The 21,502-nt window shown below is 43.2% G+C and overlaps 1 protein-coding gene across 2 annotated transcripts in view; it reads left to right on the top strand.

The window, feature by feature from the left end:
* Nucleotides 1–21,502, top strand: part of TRAF3IP2 (TRAF3 interacting protein 2) — a 44,755-nt gene that overhangs the window by 11,941 nt on the left and 11,312 nt on the right. For both annotated transcript variants that reach the window (XM_030316174.1, XM_030316175.1), the window contains 4 exons: nucleotides 1,475–2,305; nucleotides 11,968–12,145; nucleotides 18,296–18,474; nucleotides 20,517–20,605. In XM_030316174.1, the coding sequence (XP_030172034.1) occupies nucleotides 1,483–2,305; nucleotides 11,968–12,145; nucleotides 18,296–18,474; nucleotides 20,517–20,605 (1,269 nt within the window). In that variant the 5' untranslated portion in view covers nucleotides 1,475–1,482. The remainder of the gene's footprint in view (nucleotides 1–1,474; nucleotides 2,306–11,967; nucleotides 12,146–18,295; nucleotides 18,475–20,516; nucleotides 20,606–21,502) is intronic.

Here is a 21,502-nt window from a genome sequence, read left to right as displayed (position 1 = left end):
GTGGGGGGTGGGGGGGGGGTCAGCCAGCCAGGAGAAGGGGAAATGAGGCAGGGAGGGAGAGAGGGCCAGCCAGGAATTAGACACTAAAAGAGTTTTCTTCCGGGCCAGAAAACAGCACAAAGGTTGTTTGCAGCAGATGGGTACGTTTGTTACCAAGTGAGGCTAAGGAGAAGTGTTGGAGTTCACCTGGCAGGGGGTGGGGAGGCAGATAGAAGTTTCTGCCTACAGGCACTGAAGATAAATTTGGTAGGAAATTGCCGGCCCCACCTCTGCTCAGAGGGGAGCACCTTAAAACGGGTGCTGTCAGGTTCCCATTGGGACGGATACAGGGCTCAAGAGAAGGGGAGTTCATAGTCTTCAACACTTGGCTTAGAGGGACAATTGACGTACATCACGATCTGGGGCACAGCACGCCCTCAGTAAATGTATATGGCTGAAATTCTCCAGGAACCCCAAATAGGCATTTAAAAATCCACCAGCAGAGCACCACCTGTATCCTCTGTATGATATTTGAGGTATACTGTGTACAAGGCCTTCACGGAACAGACCTCTGGGATGTCTTTTTTTCGTGGTCTCCCTACCACTACACCTGCTCTGGAACTTTCTGCAGGCCGTCAGTCACTCCCGTACTCTTTTTTCCCTGCCTGCCTCCTGCCTTCCGCTGGAGCTTAGGTGTCCTGGGACGTCATCTCAAGCAAACTAATGATAAGGGGAGGCTAATTTTCTCTTTTACTCCATCATGTTGATTACGGGTTCTATTTTTACAGGTAAAACCAATATTACTCGGACTGTAGGCTAAAGGCTAGTTTAGCCAGCCTTGCTAGTTCAGCCAGTTCATCACAAACCAGACGGCCACGGCTACCTTGACTGTAAGCATAGTGCCAGAGGGAATTAAGTCCAGAAAACAATCTATAGTTGTTAAGTGGGAAATGTCACTATGACCTTTTCTCCGTGCTTTTTAACTCACACTTTCTTTTTTTGTTGTTTTTTTTTTTTTAATGTTTTTTGTTTGATTAAAAATGAAGCAACATTTTTAAAGTTTATAAGGTGGACACTCTCTCCCCACTGCATCCTCAGAGGCATCCTCAAAGGCAGACCAATCAATGTCTTGTGTACCCTTCACACACACACACACACACACACACACACACACACACAGCAGCCCACATTATAATTTCCCTCCTCCATACTTAGCTGTTGATATTCATCTGTCTTCCCATTGTGCTGTCTGCTGCATGACAGTCCTGTCACATTCTTTGAATCGCCTTCCATGTAAAAGTATCTTAATAAGTACTAGAGCCTTTGCCTAGAGAATGAGTGAACAACTTTATGTGACTGGGGCTTTGAAACACGTTGGTGTCACACTGCTATTAACTGAAACCACATCTCGAGCGAGGTCTCTTAAGGCCATAAAGTAGGGGCTCCAGGAGATGATCTGTCTTCTAAGGCTGTGGCATGTTTTCTCTTGTTCCAGAAACTAGGATGAACCGAAGCATTCCTGTGGAGGTTGATGAATCAGAACCATACCCAAGTCACTTACTGAAACCGATCCCAGGCTGTTCCCGGGAAGAGGCATCCGAACCACCTGCTCCAAATCTAAGGAACATGGCACCCAACGGCTTGTCTGTACCCCAAACCCCTCACTGTTCCTCAGGAGACTTTTCTCAGGCTCATCCACCCCTGAAACTTTCCAATCACCTGCGGCCTGTGTCCCAGCATGTCACCTGCCTGCGCACTAAAATCCTGGAGGAGAGCGAAGACAGCTTCTGGAGGAGACACCCGGACCCAGGCAAAGATTTTCCCTCGGGTTCCTCTGCAGCCTGCCAGCACGAGCCTGAGTCTGTGGTTGGAGCCCTCCCCCTGGAGCATCAGTTTTCATTTATGGAAAAACGGAATCAATGGCTAGAATCTCAGCTTTCAGCAGCTTCTCCTGACACTGGCCATGACTCAGAGAAATCAGACCAAAGTTTACCTAATGCCTCGGCAGACTCCTCGGGCAGTAACCAAGAGACGGTGCAACAGCCCCGGCCCCACAGGAACCGAGCAGCTCCAGATCTGCCTACAATAGACACGGGGTATGATTCCCAGCCCCAGGATGTCCTGGGCATCAGGCAGCTGGAAAGGCCCCTGCCCCTCACCTCTGTGTGTTACCCCCAGGACCTCCCCAGACCTCTCAGGTCCAGGGAGTTCCCTCAGTTTGAACCTCGGAGGTACCCAGCGTGTGTACAGATGCTGCCTCCCAGCCCTCATGCTCAGTGGAACTGTCATTACCAGTGTCCTGGAGGTCCCCATCACCAGGTGCCATGTAAGTGAACTTCACCTCCTGTGGACATTCCGGGCTGGGTAACTAAGTAAACAAGGCCTTGTGTCCATGTCTCACGTCTCTAGACCAGCACAGATAGGTCAGAATGCAGGGAAGGCATTCTGCTTCCCAGAATAGGGGCTTTCCAGAAGAATGCTTCATCTTAGCCCAAAGCCTGTCCCACTTGGAACCTCCTTCTCTATAAAACTTTAAGGAGAAAATGGATCCTTCTGTCTCAGTTTAATTGAAACCTGCCTACAGGCAGGGAGATGACCCAAATGACTTCTAGAGTATATTTTTGTTGTCTTCATTCTTGGGCATCCGGGTTCTTCCCAGCTGCTTCTCCATCTTAGTTTTGGCAAAGAAAGAGGCCTTCAGTCAAAAATGCCGGAATGTTATTGAAACTCTGGATTCATGCCATCACATGAAGACCGAGTTGCTCTTATGATGCTGTTACTTAAACCCCATTGGAGACTTGAGCCACCCACCTCTACTCTAACCCTGGCCACCCCCAAGGACCGCAGTCCCCCGAAACCTGTCTAACTCCTTTACACCTCCAAGCATTTGCCCTTGTTCTTCTCTATCCAGGATGTTCGTCCCCTTCGTGCACATTTGACCCAGTTCTATACCTCTTTTTTCAAACAGCTTTACAGATCTAATCAACATACTGTAAAGTTCACCCTTTACCCACTTAGGTGTACAATTCAATGAATTGTAGTATATTCACAGAGTTATACAACCATCACCTTGTAAGACTTAGCTCCAGGGTCCCTCTGGAAAACTCCCCAGATCAATCCTTTCTTCGGGCTCTCCGTTTCCTTGTGCTCTGCCTGTCAGAACACCTAATATCAGTATGCATCTACTCATGGACTCGTCTACCTCTCCCTCCAGCACAACAGCAAAGGTATATCCTTAATCCATAATTTTTCAGCGTTTAGCATAGTGGCCAGCATACGCTAGACTCTGAGGAAATTATTTCTGAATGAGCGGATGAGTGAGTAATGTGTATCAGTGCAGTAAGTGTCTCTGGAAGTGATAAAGTCTTAGCCTGAGATAAAAGGTTCATTACAATTCTTGATGTTCAGTCTCCGTTAAGGCTACTGGGAAGTCACAGGGCTGTGAGATATATTTTTCTTAGCAAATAAACGTGGTACAAAAAAGCAGTTCAAATGGTCAGACTCTTTGGTCTGATGCCTAGCTTTGAAATAAATTATAGAAATAATCAAAAATGCTGGGGCACCTGGGTAGCTCAGTTGGTTAAGTATCTGACTTCGGCTCAGGTCATGATCTTGTGGTTCGTGGGTTTGAGCCCCGTGTCAGGCTCTGCGCTGTGTGGAGCCCGCTTGAGATTCTCTCTCTCTGTCCCTCCCCCATTCGTGCTCTCTCTCTCTCTCTCTCTCAAAATAAATAAACTTAAAAAAAAAAAAGAATCAAAAATCCTATAACCAATCACAGTTTATGTATTTATACAAGCACACTTTGTATAAAGCCCCCTAAAGTGAATAGAGCAACACAGTAATTCATTAATTCATATTTTTTTTTAAAAAGGAGGGACAGAAACTGTTGCCCTGATGTACAAAAGCTTGCCTTCTGGAGGGGGAGGTAGGCAAGCCCATGAGTAGATGCCGTACTGACATTAGGTGTTTTGACAGGCAGAGCAGAAGCAAACAGCCTGACGAGGTGCTGATCTGGGGAGATTTCCAGAGGGACACTTGAGCTAAATCTTAAAGGAGCTTAGAAGACAGTTGGAAGAAAAAGTAGGAATAAATGTGAGGTTAAGAGTGATGCCAGGAGGTGTGGAAGCAGCAAGCTCAGGGAGAAAGAGGCTCTGAGGCCTAAAGCTGAGACCTTGAGTTTGGGAGGCTGGGAAGTCACTGACTGGGGTTGTAGACACCTCGGCCTGCTCTCTGGGCCCAGTAATAGGATGGATGTGGTGGCCGAATTCCTTACATGTGAATCACTGAGGCCTGGACCTTGGCAGGGTCAGGGGTACATTTATTTCTCAATGATTTCCAGGATAAAAGGGAATAATTCTGGGAGGATAATACCATAAACTACTTTTTAACATTCTACTCTGTGCATTTAAAGATGATTTTTCTGATCAAAAAAAATCAGAATCAGAATTTTGCTCTCAAAATTGAAATATGCCTAAAAGTTCAATTCATACTTCTGTCACCTAAATATAATTCCTTATTGGGGTTTTGACATATAAAATATATGTCAGATATATATCTCCTCCTTTCCCCCCTCCTCCTTTCTGCCCCCCTCTCCTCCTCCCTCCCTCCGCCCCTCCCCCTGCATATGCACATGTGTGTGTGTGCGCGCGCGCGCTCTCTCTCTCTCTCTCTCTCTCAAAAAAAAAAAAAAAAGTGCTGCATGTATTTTATCAGATGGATCTACCAAATTGTTTTTAAGCTATTCTCCATTGTTGGACATTGTTACTAGTTTCCAGTTTCTGATCCAATAAGCAATGCTAGGACAATCATGTATAGGAGTTTTTTTCTGCATTTCTGATGAATTCCTAAGATTAATGTGTAGAAGTGTGAATACTTAGTAAGGGCTTTGTGATACTAAGTCCCAGGCAGTTGCCTTTCCCCACTAACAGGAGAAAGCCTGGTTATGACAGACAAAGAAAGCATTAACTCCTTATGATTCAAGGATCCCAGAAAGATCTTCCCACGTGGAAATATTTTTTGTGCTGAAGTCTGAAATGACCCCACCAGCAATCCAGTCTTTGGAGGTGAGTGCAAATTGCCCCCTCCGGGCAGACTCTTTTAAAATGCAAACATCTCTGACTGGGGAATCTTTTTGTCTCTAATACCTTCTGATGAGATTTCTCTCATCAACTGCCTTGCCCTGGCTCTGTATACCATTTCCTTCCACCAAAGCGGTGAGAAGGGGACCACTGGGGGTCCTGGGGGGAGGAGAGGTGATGAAAGGCAGAGGGGAGAACTTGGACAGGAGAAGGGAATAATTCAGAGAAGACATACAGTCAGTAAGCGTATGTAACATTACTAAATTTAAGAAAAATGTATATATGCAAAATTTTTTAAGATACCATTTTCCTAATTAGATATGCAAAAAGATAAAAACGTCAGAGAACATCCAGTGTTAGTGGGGTTATGGGGCAATGAACACCCCCGTCTACTCTTGGCAGGAGTATAAATTGGTACAATCTTCTGGAAGGCAATCTCCCTATTTATCAAAATTTTAAATGTGCTTCCTTGGCCCCGCAGATGCACTTACAGGATCTATCCCAGGGAAACGGTAAACAAGCATATGAAAACACATGAACAGGGATGCTTAGTAAAGCACTGTTGTATTACAGTGAAAAGGAAAACAACTCAAATGCCGCTCAGTAAGGGGACAGATAAGTAATTTGAGATTTATTTATACAACGGACTACTAGACCTCTGTTACACAGAATAAAATACACATTCTGACTTTATATAAAAAAAAGATCAAGCAGAAAAGCAAGATGCAGTGTTTATCCCATATGTGTTATTTTTAAAAGCTATATATGTTTAAACACCGTACATTGAAAAGTCTGGAACAATTGCCCCAATTGTTATCAGTGATCATGGCTTGGGGTAGTCAGGGTGGGGCGGGGGAGTGCAGACAGGGAATTAAGAAGAGACAGAGAGACTGTCCTTCTAACTTTATATACTTTTCTTAAATTTGTTATAGCAAGCAGGTATTATGTTTATAATTGAAAAATAAGTAAAAGTGAAAAAGAAGAAAGAAAACCCCCCAGGAAATGAAAGTATATAGCACACTAATTTACCATGCCTTTCTTTGCCCTGGCCCCGGCTCCCAAAAGCATCTAATCACAAGGAATAGGGTCAGGATTGGGCTGGCTTTGTCAGGGAAGACTTGTGCTTATGGTTTTCTTCAGAGCACTGCAAGCCCAGAATATTTATGAGGCCCCCGGCACCAATGGCTCCCATGAAGGCCGCTCTGAAGATTAAATGAGATAATATACTGAAGGCACTAGGAAAGTAAGCCCTCAACAACTAGCAGCTCTTAGTTATCATTGTTATTACTCACATGGATCCAGCAGCCCAGTCCTGGAGAGCGCCCCTCCCTTTCCACACTCCTCTCACCGGCACAGATTTTAAGTATTCAGAGCAGGTGTACAAATGCTTAGTTTCATGTCAGGACTATAACGGCACTTAATTGCCAACAAAACCACTTCAAAAGAGCTGTTCACCTAAGGGATGCTCGTGCAGTTGGAAACGTGGTTCTACTTGGCTTTAGAAGAGCATTACTTCCTCCTCCCTTAATGAAAACATAAATAAATAATGATCACCATGCAAATGGCATACCCTAGCCTTTGCAAGTTAAAGCAGAAATGGTTACCGGTCACCCCTTTCATGTAAAAAAACCAACCAAACAAAAAACAACTTCAAAGCAGTAGAATAGGCTTAATGTCTTCTCCCCTACCCCCACCAGACCTCCCAGAGAAGTTGGCCTCTTATTGTCTCAGGATGCCTCCACTGAAGGTCACCAGAATGGAGATCATGGCTGTGCAATCAAATAAAGCCCATGATGCAAATAACTTGGGGAAAAAAAAAGAACGTATTAAATCTAAACAGCCTTTATTTTACTATAAAATTTTTTGCTTTCTCTACCAAGAATACCGAATAAAATAAAACTGTGGGCATAGGCCTACTATTGCTGACAGGAACCCGAAAAAGTGATTATTCGTATGCTAGAGTGCATACACAATTAAAAGTAAGGAAAAGAATAACCCAGATGGAAGAAATGATAAAGGACCTGCCTTTCAGGAACCGCAGCTGCTTACAGCTGTGGGTGTTCCCGTAACAGTTTATGTTGGCCATTTTGTTTCCTGGCCAAACTGATTGCATTATATCATCATGCTTTTTGACAACTTGAAAATCAGATTTTATTTCCTCTCTCAAACTCTTGCAATACCATTCTTAATAAGGAAGAAAAATGTTGAACGTCTTGACTGATCAGTGGAAAACCTCGCTTAGGATTTGGTTTACAAATTCCAAGTGGTAAAAGCCCTAGTGACATGAAAACCGTGTGCATCCAGGCCAAGAGGGTTTCCAGACTGACAAACATACAGTCCCGGGCACCCATTTATGAGTGTGCAAGGTTTGTATTTTTGTTCTGTGATGAACACTGCCTCGGAACTGAGGAGTTACCCTGCTCACAAATCATCTGTCTGTCACATCATCCCCCATCTCCTGCAGAATAAATTCTTGTGATGGGATTTTAGGCACCGAGGACAAATCAGTGGGGGAGATATTTTGGGGCGGTAATTCTTAAGTCTACCAAGTAGGTGGCTGCTGACTTGCACGCCTCCCCTTCTCACATACTAACGAGTGTGGGTTTGTGTTTCAAAACAGACACCCACAGACACACAGATTTTCTCTCTTTCTCCATCTATTTTGAGCTACTCAAAGAAACTGTATCCTGTTTTTCTCTGTTCGCTGCATGGCTCGCAGTGGAGGTTCAACAGATATTTGTTGAATGAATAAAAAGAAGTCTGTTCCCTGCCTCCTGAGGAAAGGAGTAATCCCTAATCATGAGTGGGGCCTTTGTGATATCAAGCCATGGAAAGGCCATCTTTAACGGCCTATGGAAGAGAGGAGGGGAGGAAAGGAGGGGCATCATGGGACTTGGAAACAGAACTTGTCCCTTCATTTATCAATTTATTCAACAAATATTTGCCCATCCTATGCTAGGCACTGGGTGCGCAGTGATACAACAGATGTGATCCTGTCTTCATGGACCTCATAATCTACTAGAGAGCCAGATAAGTAGAAATCGGCAAACAAAACAAAGTATAAGTGCTATGAAGGAAATAACTGGGTGTTAGGCATTAATAGGATGACGAGAGGAGACCTGTTTGAGAGGACACCTATGAGCTGAAATCTGAAAGATGAGAAAGTGAAGGAAGCAAGGAACTGGGTGCAGTGAAGGCACCAAAAGCAAGCCAACGGGGCTGTAGCAAGGTGAGCTCTGCCAGAAGGGGAAGGATCCAAGGACCATGGTAGGGGAATCAGATTTTATTCTCAAACTTCTTTAAGAAAACAGAAAATTGAACTCTGTATTCCCAACTAAGGAACTTAGTACGGTACCTGGCAGGTAGCGAGTGTTCAAAAAGTGTCGGCCATGATTATATGGAGAATACCCAACTAAATGAGCAAGGCTCGGTCAGAATAGTGGAACAGAATGAATAAAACGTGAGCAATGAAGAGATATTCATTTACCTGATAAATGAATACTTTTCATTTAGCCACTTGTCCACACAACCAAATTTCACTTACAAAAGGGAAGGCTTGTTTTTGGCTGACCCTCTAGTGTTCAATATTTCTTTGTTTTAAACAATCAAAGGACAGCAGAGAGGACTCTCCTTGTCAATTTTAAAAACAGGTAAGGTGGATCATTTTCATCTGGTCACGTAAACCGGTGCAAGTTTTTACCTCAGGTGGCCATTTCAGAAATGAAAGTTACAGCTAATCAAACCCTAGCCCACATGCCTTAGTGATTTTAATGACACGATTTGTTGCTATGAGACAAAAACATGTTGTGCGGGAAATAATCTGTTAGAAATCATATGACCTTGATTCAAAGGCTTTTGATTAACAGCACTAACATCCGCTCTCTGGAAAAGAAACAAACCCTATGATTAGAGCCTGGTAGTCCTTCTAAAGCAAATAAAACATTATTAGCTGCTTATTAACAGATATGGGAAGCAAAAATGGCTGCAAATATTAAAAACTTTCAAGGCCACTGGCAAAGTCTTTCTCCTTCCTACTTCCAGGAGAGACACTAGAAAAACACAATGGACTGCACATAAGTAGACAGTCTAGTGGCTTCTCTTTTTCTGTGTGTGAACTGTTGAATCTTCATTCATCCATTTTTTTTTTTTTTTTGAGCATCCCCGTGTGCCAGCACTGTGCTTGGAGACCTGGTGGCCAACAGACTCAGTCTGTGTTTTCACAGAGCTTAAATGCTAGTAGGGAAGGCAGACAAAGTGTTGACAAGAGTCATGACTACTCAAACATATGATAAACACCATGAAGAAAATAAAATGGGGTGGGGGGGGTAGGATAAGGCAACTGGGGGAGGGGGTGGGCCTCTTTGAACAGGTGGTATCTGAGTGAGCCTGGAATGACAAGAAGCTGGTCTGTAAAGACGTAGTGCAATAATATGCTAGGCAGAGAGGATGACTATCTCATGGTCCCGGAGATGGGGACAAGCTTGGGTGTTCAAGATAAAAGATGACCAGGGTAGCTGGGGCTTGGTGAGCTTGTGAGAGCATACTAGGGGCCAAGGTCAAGCCCAGGAATCCAATCACAAAGGAGGATTTTAAGTGCAAGGGGAGATCAGAGGGTTGCCGCTGCAGCTGCTTTTGTAAATGGTCCACTGATGCAAGACTCCTCTAGAAGCAGGGCTGGTCCCTGCCTGGTGTTCTGATGGCAGTGGCCCTTTCTCCCCTTTCTAGCTCTGGAAAAGGAGCAGCAGTAGCAACCTGGCCATCTGGACCCCATTGAAACATCTGCCTGCTCCGAGAAGGCTGTAAAAGCAAAATCTGTGTGGTATATCGTGTCCTGTGGTCCTGTGTCCCCACTCTTGAAGGTACTCTCCAAGTCCTGGTCTCCTTTATCAGCCAGGGGGCTGGGATAGATCCAGCAACCTACTCTTTCATCCCTCCTCTTGCCCCTAAATAGCAAGACCAGGCCTGAGCAATTGCAGGGCAAGCATCAGGGTCAGGGCCAGGAGTCAACCTGGGTTGGAGAGGTGACAGGAAGGGCCTGGCTGGCATCCTGTGTCAAAGCAGACAATAGGTTGAACCCAGGGAACCTGACCATGTTTGAGAGACTGGCTTGCATGCATTTCCAGGGTCACCCAGCCAAGTTTCCTGAGTCAGACAGTGGAGACCTGGAGGCAGTGAACATGCACATTGTTTTCTGTCTCTATCTGAGGCTGTCGTTCCCTTGAATGCTCCCCTAAAAACGTCAATGGCTGCTGACCACCAACTAAGAAGAAAATTCTCTGCTATATCCTCACCCCCCATTTTCTGGTTCCAACCTACCTTATCGGTGACTTTCTCACTTGCTGGCTTTATTTTGCTTTACATTTCTTCATGTATCCTACCTCACAGCAAGCAAGCTTTTATTATCACTATTATTATTATTAATTATTATTATTATCAGAAAAAGAAGGATCAAAAAATGTTTTGAAAAACAAGGTTCCTTCCTATTCTAACTAGCTGTGCCTGCCAGATCATCCAACCTCTTGGGCAGAGGTGGCAGTGCTTAGATCACTAGGCAGTTACTGGATAGTTTATTTTGCTGCGTTATCCACTTGGATCTCTCCGATCCCTCTGTAGGCTAGACCCGCCCTTAAGATGCACCCCCACACTTACTGCTTAGATTCCCCACTCTTTTTTTAAAATATCTTTTAATTTATTTATTTTTGAGAGAGAGAGAGCGCGCACGCAAATAGGGGAGGAACAGAGAGAGAGGGAGACATAGAATCTAAAGCGAGCTCCAGGCTCCAAGCTATCAGCACAGAGGCTGATGCGGGGCTCAAACTCATGAACCGCAAGATCATGACCTGAGCCGAAGTTGGACACTTAACCAACCGACCCACCCAGGTGCTCCATAGATTTCCCACTCTTGGGCCCCTCTGGGCTCAGTTCCCTCAGAGACTTCCTCTCGTCCTTACTGCTTTCTCTGCATCCTTCCTCTGGCCTTGAATTCTCTTCCTTCACCTGGTCAGGCAGGATGCCCTCCTTCCCTTGGAACCCTGCTGCTCCTGGGGCTGGCTGGGACCAACTTTCTCTTGGGTTACACATGCACATAAGTCACCACCAGCCCTGGCTGTGTCCTGAGGTCTGCCCTTTTCTATAAATTTTTTTCCTAATATTTATTTATTTTTGAGAGAGAGACAGAGACAGAGAAGGGGGGGGGGGGGGGGGGAGGATCTGAAGCGGGCTCCAGGCTCTGCACTGACAGCAGTGAGCCCGATGTGGGGCTCAAACCCATGAATCATGAGATCATGACCTGAGCAAAAGTCAGACACTCAACCGACTGAGCCACCAGGCCTGCCCTTATCTAACTGCCATGGTCCCAAGCACATGTAGGCTTCAAAAAGAGAAGAATAAAGGTCAGGAGGTATTGCCAACTGGTTAGCTACTTCCCAGAGGTATGAGCCAAGTTTTCATTCATTTACTTCTTCCTTAAGAGGGAATGGTATATGTGTGTGTGTGAGTGTGTGTGCGTTGTGTCCACTTGGGGGAATTCTCTATCTTTTGTGGAGGTCATTTCTCCTAGTCTTGTGTTCTGGAAATCTGGGAAATTATGGTAGGAATGGTGGTGTGAGCCGATCCTCATGGTTAGATTATCCTAAATATCTTATTAAAATAGGGGCCTGGGGGGAGCTTCGTGCTTTCCAATTAGAACACCACACTCATGATTTCACAGATGTTTTTATTAAGGGGAAAAAAATGACTGACCAAAAACTATCAAATAAAAAATAGTACGGAAACATGGCGGACATTACAGAGGTGGTAGCTGACATCTGGAACCCTCAGTATTGAGACAAAAATTGGCAGTGAGCTTATACTTTCACACGAAGAAGTTAGAATCGTTCTGCCCTGTTCACTTTGCTGTCTTCACCTGCAGGCGGCCTTGACCACCCTCAAGCAGCCTACCATCAAGTGTTCCAGCCACGAGGGCAGCCCCTCCCAGGAGCCAGCGGGCGAGGCCCACACCCTGTGCAGAAGGTCATCCTGAACTACCCCAGCCCCTGGGACCAAGAGGAGAGGCCGGCACAAAGAGACCACTCCCCAGGGCTCCCAAGGTATCAGTATGACAGGGCCAACTTTCAGACATTTTTTTTTTTTTCAGACATTTTTTTTTTTAATGTTTATGTATTTATTTTGAGAGAGAGGGTGAGAAAGGGGCAGAGAGAGAGAGAGGGAGAGAGAATCCCAGGCAGGCTCTGGGTTGTCAGCACAGACCCTGAAGCGGGACTCGATCTCACAACCCTGGAATCATGACCTGAACCGAAATCAAGAGTCGGGGCCTCAACCAACTGAGCCACCCAGGCACCCCCAGACATTGTTTAACGTGAAAAAGAAAAAGAATGACACCAGTGCAATCAAGATGTATCAAAACTCTCTGTTGGTTTGTTCCCCAGGTTAGTGACCAAGCCACACAGGGGAATAGACTCTTTGAGTCAGGAGGAGATGGAAGCTGGTTGACAAGAATCTCTTTCCAACACATAAAGCCACTGGTGACAACGAAAGTCAACATTCTTTCGAAGGAATGGCCCTTAAAATGCCAAGTGACATCCCCTCCTTCTATGGTCAAATCACCTGGCCTTTTAGCCCAGAAATAGATTTTTCTTTTTACTACGACTGACTTCTACCAATAGGATATTTGGTTTTTTTACCCTAGTTTCTACACCTGTTTAAACCCAAGTCTTACTTGGAAATTTTAAATTCGATTAGCTCCGAAGAGAAATTTTTAAAAACAAAATTTTTGTTTTTGTTTTTTTATATTAGCATCCACACATATGGAACACCATTATTAGGTCTTTCCTATACTTCTTCCAGAAAACTACTTCTGGTATTTCTTGACTTCAGTTGTCTAAGTTTTAGTCATTTCTCTTTATTGTTCTCCTTTGACTCTTCTTCAAGTTTTCCTCTTCTCTCTCTTTGTTCTTGTTTAAGTTTATTTATTTATTTTGAGAGACCGCACAAGCCAGGGAGGGGCAGAGAAAAGGGAGAGAGAGAATCCTAAGCAGGGTTAGGATTCTGTGCTAATAGCACAGAGCCCAACGTAGGGCTTGATCTCACAAACTGTGAGACCATGACCTGAGCCAAAATCGAGAGTTGGACAAACAACTGAGCCACCCAGGCACCCCCCTCTTAATTAACAGATCTAAAATACAGAGGAAGAATTTGTAAAAAGGGAGCTTCTTAATTTAAGACAAAATTGAAAAGAGTAGATGAAATGTTTGCTCTTGCTCAAGCACAATTTTTATAGACCATTCAGAGTAAAATTATATTCTCTTTTGAGAAAAGAATGAGACACAAAGGTCATTGTAAAGCAGATTTTTCAGAAATGCAGAAGTTGATAATTAGTTCAGCAACTTTATTAAAAGGAAAAAAGCCCACTCCATTTACAATGGTAGATAAGGTGCATGCCTGTACCTTTATTCAAAAGCCCATATGTTCTCAGATTTTCTTTCTAGACAGAGCCCTTATTATTCAAAAACAAAATTGCATGGAGTTTGAGGTGCCTGGCTGGCTCAGTCAGTGGAGGATTTGGCTCTTGATCTCAGGGTTGTTAGTCGGAAGCCTAGGTTGGGTGTAGAGATTACTTAAATACATACATACATACATACATAAACAAACTTTAAAACATTGCATGGAGTTTAAATAATGAAATTAACTAAAATGTGACTGTACAACCAGATAAGCATGCTTGCAGAAGAAATATCTGAAATTCCAAGAAAACAGACAAAATTTAAGCAACTTTATGACACATGTCTACTGGCATTGGATAGGAGAGACAATAGTAATTTTTTTCTAAAAAAACATTGATTTTGAAATATTTTTAGATTTACAGAAGAATTGCAAAGCTAGTACAGAGTAATTGCTTTTGTAACATCAATTTGAGCCTGCTATGGTCTCCTTGGATTTATTTTATCATTTTAGGATAATGAAAAATAAATTCAGGTAATGAAGCTAATTCTCCTCTTACTGATAAATTTGAAAGGGAACCTTGACACAGAAACTTTCCTCTGTCATTCAATCCATGATATTGTTTTTATATGGAGGTTTTTTAATATGATTGAAGCTTTGCGGCACCTCTTTCTTTGGAGACCATGTCTGCCTTGCACATACTACTTAATCTTCCCAACAATAGGCTAAGTGTCTGACTTTGGCTCAGGTCATGACCTCAGGGTTCGTGAGTTCGGGCCCCGTGTCAGGCTCTGTGCAGACAGCTCAGAGCCTGGAGCCTGCTTTGGATTCTGTGTCTCCCTCTCTCTCCCTCCCTCCCCTGCTCAAGCTCTCTCTCTGTCTCTCTCTCTTTCTCTCAAAAATAAATAAACATTAAAAAATTTTACAAAAATATTATCAAAGCTTTAACATGTCTTTATCAAATGAGCAACTGTCTTCTATAACAACCAAGCAGCTTTCGATATAAAGGGAATTCATGCAAAATGATGTGGAGCTGGATCTTCATTAGATAAAAGCATATTTTATGGAGATTTTTTCTATACATTAATAAAAATATAAAATAAAAATAAGTTCCTCAAACATTCACACTTTAGAAATATAGTAAGTATTCTTGGGGCACCTGGGTGGTTCAGTTGGTTGGGTGGCCGACTTCAGCTCGGGTTGTGGTCTCACGGCTCGTGGGTTCAAGCCCCGTGATGGTCTCTGTGCTGACAGCCCAGAGCCTGGATCCTGCTTTGGATTCTGTGTCTCCTTCTCACTCTGCTCCTCCCCCACTCACACTGTGTCTCTCTCTCAAAAATAAAATAAAACATTAAAAAAAAAAAAAGGAAAAATATAGTATACTTGAGATTCTGTGTAATATTATTTTAAATCCTGTTGCATAAGAATTTCAAAATTTGTAATACTCTTTTGGGTAAAAATATGAGCATATGCAACAATCTACAAAAACTGGGCATATACACATGGATTTTGTCATCAAAACCGTTTTTAAAATTCAGAATATAAAGGGGCACCTGTGTGGCTCAGTCTGTTAAGCAGCCAACTCTTGATATTGGCTAAGGTCATGACCTCACAGTTCATGGGATCGAGCCCCATGTAGGGCTATATGCTGACATTGTGCAGCCTGCTTGCGATACTCTCTCTCCCCCTTTCTCTCCTCTCCCCTGCTCGTGCTCTGTCTCTCAAAATAAATAAATAAACTTAAAAAATATTAGAATATAAAACAATCTCAAGCACACAACAAACAACAAACATCCACGTTCCCACTCCCTAGATTTTTTGTATGTGAACATACTGCCATACATAGTCCAGAGCCTTTTTAAAGAAATAAAACATTACAGATGCAGGTGTAGTCCCCCTATCGGTCAGGATTCAGTTATAGAAAATAGCTATTTTCAGCAGAAAGGATTTAATGCAGGGAATCGGGTGCTTACAGAATCGCTGGAGGTTAGAAGGGCAAGCTTCAGGCCAGGCTTCCAGGAATGACCCCAGAGCAGGACCAAAGAACGGGATGCCAAAAAAGCTGCTTCCTCCATCACAGTGGGAGAGGCAGAAGATCAGAAAGCCATCAGAGAACCCTCCATTCAAGGCCATGTCGCCACCGTACAGTCCAAGATCAGGAAGCCACCGGCGCTGCAATTATTGGGTCCATTCTGTGCCTGCTGGATCTGCACTGGCCAACAATGGATGCCTCTGCCCTCACCTTGACATGGGAGCTGGTAATGGGACACTGGGGTGCTTCCCCAGGAACTCAGCACCTGATGGTAGCACTTATCAACAGAAACCACAGAAGTGGCAGAAGCATATTTCCTCTGGTTTTCCAGATCTCACTTGAGTGCATCTGTGTGTTCCTCAGTGCAATGTTCATGGGAATACTGGTGACCAAAACAAAAATAATACTAATAATAACATGTAACAATGTGGTAGAAACTTCATTAAAAGCTCCTCAAAATCAGATTTTCATCCATATATTAACAACATAAATACTTAAACCTACACGGCCTTTTCTACCTTTTGATACATAATGAAATGTTCTCTACCATGAGTTAAAAATCCTGTCTTTTTATCTGAATGCCTATAACACCAACCTTGTATGTCAACCATTATATTCCTTTTTTCTTTGGAGACCAGGTCTGCCTTGCACATACTACTTATCTTCCCAATTAGACAGTCCTTGCATGGAGAAATCAAATCTTCTCTCTGTTTCTTTTTCTTTTCTTTTTTTTTCCTGTTCATATTCTTTTATTTTTTTAATTTTATTTTTTTAAATTTACATCCAAATTAGTTAGCATATAGTGCAACAATGATTTCAGAAGTAGATTCCTTAATGCCCCTTACCCATTTAGCTCATCCCCTCCCCCCCACAACCCCTCCAGTAACCCTCTGTTTGTTCTCCATATTTAAGAGTCTCTTCTGTTTTGTATCCCTCCCTGTTTTTATATTATTTTTATTTCCCTTCCCTTATGTTCATCTTTTTTGTGTCTTAAAGTCCTCATATGAGTGAAGTCATATGATATTTGTCTTTCTCTGACTAATTTCACTTAGCATAATACCCTCCAGTTCCATCCACATAGTTGTAAATGGCAAGATTTCATTCTTTTTGATTGCCGTGTAATACTCCATTGTGTATGTATGTGTGTATATATATATATATATATATATGTATGTATATATATAATATATATAGTATATGTATATATAGTATATGTATATATATGTCATATATGTATACATATATTATATATACATATACATACACATATATATACCACATCTTTATCCATTCATCCATCAATGAACATTTGGGCTTTTTCCATACTTTGGCTATATGGTTGATAGCGCTGCTGTAAACATTGGGGTGCATATGTCCCTTCGAAACAGCACACCTGTATCCCTTGGATAAATACCTAGTAGTGCAATTGCTGGGTCATAGGGTAGTTCTATTTCTAATTTTTTGAGGAAGCTCCATCCTGTTATCCAGAGTGGCTGCACCAGTTTGCATTCCCCCCAACAATGCAAAAGAGATCCTCTTTCTCTGCATCCTTGCCAACATCTGTTATTGCCTGAGTTGTTAATGTTAGCCATTCTGACAGGTGTGAGGTGGTATCTCATTGTGGTTTTGATTTTTATTTCCCTGATGATGAGTGATGTTGAACATTTTTTCATGTGTCGGTTGGCCATCTGGATGTCTTCTTCAGAGAAGTGTCTATTCATGTCTTTTGCCCATTTCTTCACTGGATTATTTGTTTTTTGGATGTTGAGTTTGATAAGTTCTTTGTAGATTTTAGATACTAACCCTTTATCCGATATGTCATTTGCAAATATCTTCTCCCATTCTGTCGGTTGCCTTTTAGTTTTGCTGATTGTTTCCTTCACTGTGCAGAAGCTTTTTATTTTGATGAGGTCCCAATAGTTCACTTTTGCTTTTGTTTCCCTTACCTCTGGAGACGTGTTGAGTAAGAAGTTGCTGTGGCCAAGATCAAAGAGGTTTTTGCCTGCTTTCTCCTTGAGGATTTTGATGGCTTCCTGTCTTACATTGAGGTCCTTCATCAATTTTGAGTTTATTTTTGTGTATGGTGTAAGAAAGTGGTCCATGTTCATTCTTCTGCATGTCGCTGTCCACTTTTCCCAGCACCACTTGCTGAAGGGACTGTCTTCATTCCATTGGATATTCTTTCCTGCTTTGTCAAAGATTAGTTCCCATACGTTTGTGGGTCCATTTCTGGGTTCTCTATTCTATTCCACTGATCTGAGTGTCTGTTCTTGTGCCAGTACCATACTGTCTTGATGATTACAGCTTTGTAGTGAAGCTTGAAGTCCGGGATTGTGATGCCTCCTGCTTTGGCTTTCTTTTTCAGGATCGCTTTGGCTATTTGGGGTCTTTTCTGGTTCCATACAAATTTTAGGGTTGTTTGTTCTAGCTCTGTGAAGAATGCTGGTGTTATTTTGATAGGGATTGCATTGAATATGTAGATTGCTTTGGGTAGTATCGACATTTTAACAATATTTGTTCTTCCTACACAGGTCTTGCTCCCTCTTTCGACCCCTAGCACAGGTCCTTACAAATGGCAGCCCGCCGAATTACTTATTGACTGAAATTCAATGGAGCAACCCTCATCCCTCTGGCTCAGGAAAGAAATGGAGGGAGAGGAGAGAGATAGCTCACTGGTATATTCCCATAGTTCTTAAAGGCTTTCTGTCTTGCTAGGTTTGCCTTTGTAAAAAAATGAAAATTTTACCATAAATGTATTCTTTTCCAGGGACCAACTATATCATCAGCCACCTAATCGAGCGGGAGTTCCTGAGGAGTCCTTGGAGTGTCCTGCAGAGTTGAGACCACCAGCTCCCCAGGCTCCATCCCCAGCTGCTATCCCCAGACCCCCTAGTAACCTTCCAGCCAGAGGAACTCTGAAAACAAGCAATTTGCCAGAAGAATTACGTAAGTTGTTTGCAATGTTGTTTTTCCTTCTTTTTTGTCAGGTCTTCTACTTAGAGAGTACTTGATGATTTTTCATCCCTGACCTTGGGTATTCCTCATACACAGAGTGAAATAAATTTCACTTCCTTACTTTTTGCTTTAAAAAGTAACCAGCATTTTATATGAATCGTTTTTAGTGATGCTGACACTACCAGCAAAACTCACAAAATGCTTACCATTAGATTTTCTTAAACGTATACTCCAACAACAAATAACTCCAACACTTCTCTCTTCTAAATGATGCTCTTGAGTGGACTTGTCCCTGGGTAAATTGATTGGATGTCCATGTGGTATTGGCCAGGGACCTAGTGTTTCACCATAAATTAGCAACAGCCATCAGGAACGAGGTCATTTCCTGTAGGAATGAGCAATCTTGTTTGGAAAAAGCGGTCTCACATTCTCCATACTGTTTTACAACCAATGCAAACCAAGCCTTTTATTTAAAGAAACATTCGACTAAGTGTCAGGTGATGATTCTTTTTCCAGATTTTGCAGCCAGAACCAGAAATGTTGAAATATCACCAAAATGTTCTCATATTAAGGTCAGTCAGGACAGTAAGTTCCAGAAATCTTACGAAAACAGCCACTACTTGTGAAATTGTTATATTCTGTTGTGCTTGCTAGAGAAGTTCAGGTAATTCTAATAAGCCCTTTACAAACCTGGGTGCCTCTTTGAACCAAACTTGAAAATTAAGCCTTCTGCATTTGCTAACTCCTATCGGGGGAATCTGTGCTCATTAGTCATTTAGGGCTCTGGAAGATTTCTATGGCAAGGATCCATTGTTGTTTATCATCCAAAAAAATTTTTTTAATCTTTTCAAAATCTTATACATTTTAATCTTGAGCACTTCTGGAGAATGGATGCTGTCCTGCATAGGATATAATCCTCATGTCAATCTACAGATCATATTTATCTTACCATAATCTATAAAGGAGTTTGGAAATTTTTACCTAGGAATTGGTTGAATATTAGGTGTTAAGAATACATTGAGGGCCATCGATATGTCGGGCTGCTTAAATGAGTCAGTATGAGCATTGTACACGCTTCTATTTGAGATATTTGTTTCAAAAGTCCAGAGCCCAAGCATAGATGAATACATACAAACTCATATTTTCTCCCCAACTTTCCTTTCTTCTCCACCTCCTGCCCCAGGGACTTCCTGATATTGAGCTTGTCTCTTCCAGACTAAAAGCCAGCACACAGAGATTATTCATCTATCACATTAACATCCTACCCAGAAATTTCCCCAAGATTTTAGCCTGAGAAAACATTGGCTTGCCATCCTGACTGGGTCAAGTCTGTGGGCACAATGCCATCTGTTGCTCCAGGCTGACCCAGGGAGGAGCCAGAGAATAAGTGACACTGGATGCCCAGAGGTGGAATCTGTCCTTCAAGCTGCTGAAGTTCCTACTAACATTCCCGATCCATGCTTTGGTGTACCCTCATTTCCTGGCGTTTCTCCCAGCAGTGAGTGGTAAGGGGAAGGAGGTGGTAGGGAACCACCTGCTCCCTCTCCTCCCACTTGCTTTTGTTGAGCAAGAGCTCGGGGAGCAGAGAGCATCATGAGATCAAAAGAGGACACTGCTGGGTGGCCCCTTAGCAAGGTTCAGCTTCTTGGCCTGCTGTGAGAGTATTCCTCAGGCACAGTGCCAAGTGTCTCTAAGAAACCAGGAGGTGGCCTGATCTTAAGGCCCCTCAGGTTCTGGGTGATAGATGTTGTTAATGCATCGTGTGATTTTTCAGCAGACCTCCTTGGCTTGGCTCAGGCCACCAGCACTGTTCTTCCCATGCACACTGGGCAGTCTGCAGCCCCTCGGACAGACCCCTGCCGCCCCTTGGGGCCTAGTGATGCACACAGCTGCAGGCATAAGCCCTCAGACCAACCCCAGATAAAGTTTCACTTTATAAGTCTAAAAAGACAAGAAACATTGCATACAATTTACATGTGTTCAGAATAGAATGATTTGACTAGTTTCTAATAAATGTGAAAACTCTCTCTTAGGGAAAGTCTTTATCACTTATTCTATGGACACAGCCACGGAGGTGGTGAAATTCGTGAACTTTTTGTTGGTAAATGGCTTCCAAACTGCAGTAAGTATTTTCTCCAAAGAGAAGACTTGTGAGTACAATGAGGGGCAGCTGGGGGGGGGGGTGCTCAGTCAGTTAAGCATCCAGCTTAGGCTCAGGACATGATCTCATGGTTCGTGAGTCCGAGCGTCGTGTCAGGCTCTGTGCAGACAGCTCAGAGCCTGGAGCCCACTTCAGATTCTGTGTCTCCCTCTCTCTCTGCCCCTCCCCCACTCATGCATGTGCATGCGCTTGCGCTCTCTCAGAAATAAATAAACTTAAAAAAAATAATAAAGCAAGTACAATGAGAAGCAAAACAAAATAGCTGTTGAAGTTTTAAACTGTATTATCTGAGTTACGTGATTAGGAGCTAAACGCTTATAGATGTAGGTAATTATTTTCTAGATTTTAAACTCTCCAGAGTCTCCAGCAGTTACTTCTTGTGTGCTTTTGGAGGGACCCTGAGAACCTCTGAGCAGCCGGAACGGTGGTAGTCGGCGCTGACCACAGACGCAGCTTGGCCCCCAACGCAAAGGAAATGCCAGGCTCTTAATGCACTTTCTACCTTTGCCCTTTTTTTCTTTTTTCTTTTTCTTTTTTTTTTTTTTTTTTTAACCAAGCAAGTCTGCTTTGGTTGCGTTTCCTGTGATGCAGGAGGCCTCAGGCTTAACCAGGCCACCTGCTTATTGTACAAGGCCCTTCTGTCGGGCAGTAAGGTCTGAGGTCAAGGCCCACTGTGCACAGCTGCCTTCCACATCTTGATGCAGCAGCAGCCCCTCTGGGCAGGGAATACATGGCCTGATTCTCAGCTGGTCTCGTCTAGTTCTAGGGGAGGTAGAGAACCCAGCCCTGCAGTTCACTGTGACCTTGGCCCAAGAAATCTCAGGAAGCACACACTCCTCAAGTTTCCCTGCAGTGCCT

The sequence above is a fragment of the Lynx canadensis genome, chromosome B2, assembly GCF_007474595.2.
Source record: "Lynx canadensis isolate LIC74 chromosome B2, mLynCan4.pri.v2, whole genome shotgun sequence".
Lineage (NCBI taxonomy): Eukaryota > Metazoa > Chordata > Mammalia > Carnivora > Felidae > Lynx > Lynx canadensis.
This window is presented reverse-complemented; position numbering and strand designations above follow the sequence as displayed.